This window comes from Giraffa tippelskirchi, chromosome 7 (assembly GCF_054371585.1).
Source record: "Giraffa tippelskirchi isolate mGirTip1 chromosome 7, T2T-mGirTip1v1.2.pri, whole genome shotgun sequence".
In the NCBI taxonomy this organism is placed as follows: domain Eukaryota; kingdom Metazoa; phylum Chordata; class Mammalia; order Artiodactyla; family Giraffidae; genus Giraffa; species Giraffa tippelskirchi.
This window is the reverse complement of record NC_137281.1, coordinates 64,176,242-64,179,221: the sequence shown is the minus strand read 5'-3', so window position 1 is coordinate 64,179,221 and position 2,980 is coordinate 64,176,242. Positions and strand designations below refer to the sequence as shown.

The 2,980-nt window shown below is 59.8% G+C and overlaps 1 protein-coding gene across 1 annotated transcript; it reads left to right on the top strand.

Moving 5' to 3' along the window:
• The first annotated feature begins 227 nt into the window (after positions 1 to 227).
• Positions 228 to 2,007, top strand: LOC145513972 (uncharacterized). Its single transcript, XM_081511057.1, has 3 exons — positions 228 to 394; positions 794 to 1,106; positions 1,357 to 2,007. The coding sequence occupies exons 1-3, from the start codon at positions 260 to 262 to the stop codon at positions 1,983 to 1,985; spliced, it is 1,077 nt and encodes a 358-aa protein (XP_081367183.1). The 5' UTR covers positions 228 to 259; the 3' UTR covers positions 1,986 to 2,007.
• Positions 2,008 to 2,980: the final 973 nt, after the last annotated feature.

Below are 2,980 nucleotides of genomic sequence, written 5' to 3'. Positions count from 1 at the left end.
GGCCCTGGCTGCACCCAGGCCTCCCCAGGGCTGTGGGCTGGGCTGTGTGGCTGTCACTGTGCCTGCACATGGCCTAAGGGGGGTGGTCGAGCAGTCAGAAACCCAGAGATTCCCTTGCGAAGTTTTGGGGAAGGGACCTCAGCACGAACCCCAGGAAATGATGTCACCTGCCGGCAACAGAACCCAACAGAACCCGCAACCCGGGTATCCAGGCCTCCAGAGCGGAGAGGAGCCCCCAGCCAGATCACTTGCTGCCAGGATGTTCTGCTGTTTGCCCCTGCCCAGAGGCCGGGGCCTCAGGAGAGCTCACAGGCAGTGTGCGTGGGCACCCTGTCGACGTTGGCTCAGGGCACCCCCGAGAGGCCTCTGGCCCTTTGCCCGGAGAAACAGAAAGGTAACACGGGGAGCCCCAGGCGGGGCCAGGCCACCTCTCCCATGCCACCCGGAAACACCGGGTCCTTTGCCTGTGTGTGTGGATGCGGGTTTCTCGGGGTGTGTCTCCCTCAAGGAAGCCCAGGCGGATGTGGGGTCAGAAGCCTGCGGACAAGTTGTGTCCACACCCCAGGGGAGAGCAGGCTGGGTGGGATGGGGAGAGTGCGGGCAGCGCCGGCCGCCCAGGCTGACCTCACACCCTCAGGTGGGTCTCTTTCCTCCCGGGTGGGGATCTGAGCAGACACACGTCTCTGACCCTTCTGGGAAGAGAAGTTCGAGCAGGCAGAAGCAGCGGCTCCACTGGCCAGGCCCAGCTCGGAAAACTCCCAGCACGGCTGGCTGACGGTCACTGTCGTTGCAGAGCTTCCCACGTGATGAGGCCGAGGACGGGGACACCCCGTCCACCTCCCGGAGGGAGGGGTCGGAGCACCACCCCCCCGCCCGTGAGGCCCAGTGCAGGCTCCAGGTGAGCGTGCCCACGGAGGCATCAGCCCCACCGGGGGCGAAGCGGAGGCGGGGAAGGCCTGCTGCCGAGACACCACCCAGGATACACCCGGCGGCCCAGTCTGAGGCGGCCACGGAGCTCAGCACACCCGGCTCCGACCCAGAGTCCCGAGAACCCCGGCCTCTGAGGCAGCAGGAGGACCTGGAGCCCAGCACGCCAGAGCACAGAGGTGAGGACGCTGGGGCTGGTGCACGGGAGTGTGTGGGGAGGGGGTGCTGAGCTACACACGGACGAGTCCCCGAAAGATGCTGCTGGGCCTGCAGCAAGCGCTGGCCTCACACCCCCACCCCCATCTTGCACACTTCAGTCCCAAAAGACATCCGACCCTGGGTATTCTTTGGGAATCTCTTGGAAGCTTTCTGTCCCGGGATACGCACATGCCAAGGCTGGCCTGTGGGCAAACTTTGCTTCTCCCCCAGCTCTAGCACTGGCCTCCAACTGGAACCAGGCTCTACTTCCCAGACCTGTCCCTACAGAGGTGGTGGCTCCACGTGCAGGACCCAGGGATCCACCGAGGCCAGATGGAGATCCGAGACTTGCCCTCACAGAGACACCAGGCCAGCTGGGTACTGGCCAGCACACCGGGCAGATCGGATCTCTGTGCCTGCAGGGCCCCCAGCCCCAGGCACTGATGTCCCACCCCCTCAGCCAGAACCTCCACCTCCACGTGCACCTGTACCTGCTCGGGCTTTGGCAGGAGAACCCGAGGCAGAGGAGGAGTCACCGCCTCGGCAGGGAGAGCCTGCCCTGGCTCCCGCGCAACACCCAGACGCCGACGATGACTCACTCGCCCCTGCAGGAAGAACGAGCCCCCGCTCTGGGCAGAGACCCAGAGCCCTTGCCGGAAACACCACGTCCAGGGGAGCGGTCGGCTCTGCAGCCTCCATACCTGTCTGCTCACCGTGGACGCCGGCAACTCGGTCTGCCCCCAGGGGACATGGAGTTCCTTTCCCCTGAACTGCTTTGCATTTGGTTTGTTTCCACCTTTCTGGTGATGTTTTATTTTGTGTATGGTTTCCTGTATTTCTCTTGGTTAAGTTGGGATTAGTAAACTTTTTCATCATTGTTGCAATTTGGGAACACTGTTGTGTAACTCTGGTGATACTGTGTTACCATCCCAATTTGTAGTTTCAGACCCGTTCGATCTTTATGCCCCACCCCCCAACAAAGCCTGGATTCAAGGCAAGCACGCCCTGTTCATCCCTCCCCCCGATCCTGAACACAATTTCATCTTTTCTTTCTGCATTCCTTCCTATATTCTTGGTGTCCCCAATCAATGACTCTCAGTGAAATGACTGAAGGAGTTTTTTTCGGACTCTCCACCTACTGTAAGACTCCATTGGAGAGTTCTCATTTGTATGTCATTTGAACTAGCCTTTGATAGCTGAAAGGACGGTGTACGTCCTTTCAAGATATCATGTGCCAAACGAAGCCCTTTTGGCAAATGCCATCATTATCTCCAGGCAGGCATTGCTGTTTGAAGGGTGACATCTCAGCCAGAAGGCAGAGGCTGAGCTCCTCTTGTTGCACCAGCTCCCAAAAGAAGCCAAGAAAGGGAGCTGGAACAACAAACCACCCCAACGCCCAGGAAAGCGTTCTTCACGACAGAAGGCTAGAAAATGACCCAACAACCTTGTGGCCCAGAACCCCTCTAAAAAATCACTGTTCCATAAAAAAGAGAAACACATGGGAAGTTCCAAGGAGAGGCAATGCCCATGGCCAGTGTACTTTAGAGACGGCCTGACCGCTCCGGGGAAGACACGCACCGACGGAACCCCTTGGGAAACAGCAGTGATAGTCCTCACCGTCGTAAGGGTTTCCTCTGGGGACAACCTGCCCTGGGCACCACATGAGGGAGCAGACCGGCTTCTCTTCCTCTGCCCCCACACCATTCACTCATGAAGGCAGCTCAGGTGTTCTCATGCCCTGCCTGCCTGCCTGCCTGCCTGGCTCATCCGTGAGCTGTGCCCACCTCCAGGGCAGGACTCCACCTTCTCCTCTCTGTGTACCGTGAATCTGCACACAGTGGGCTTTCAGAACCTT

Coding starts and splice junctions, on each gene's coding strand:
- LOC145513972 (XM_081511057.1), top strand. CDS start 260: ATGTTCTGCTGTTTGCCCCTGCCCAGAGGCCGGGGCCTCAGGAGAGCT. Junction 395..793: donor TTGCCCGGAGAAACAGAAAG/GTAACACGGGGA, acceptor CTGTCGTTGCAG/AGCTTCCCACGTGATGAGGC. Junction 1,107..1,356: donor CAGCACGCCAGAGCACAGAG/GTGAGGACGCTG, acceptor CTTCTCCCCCAG/CTCTAGCACTGGCCTCCAAC.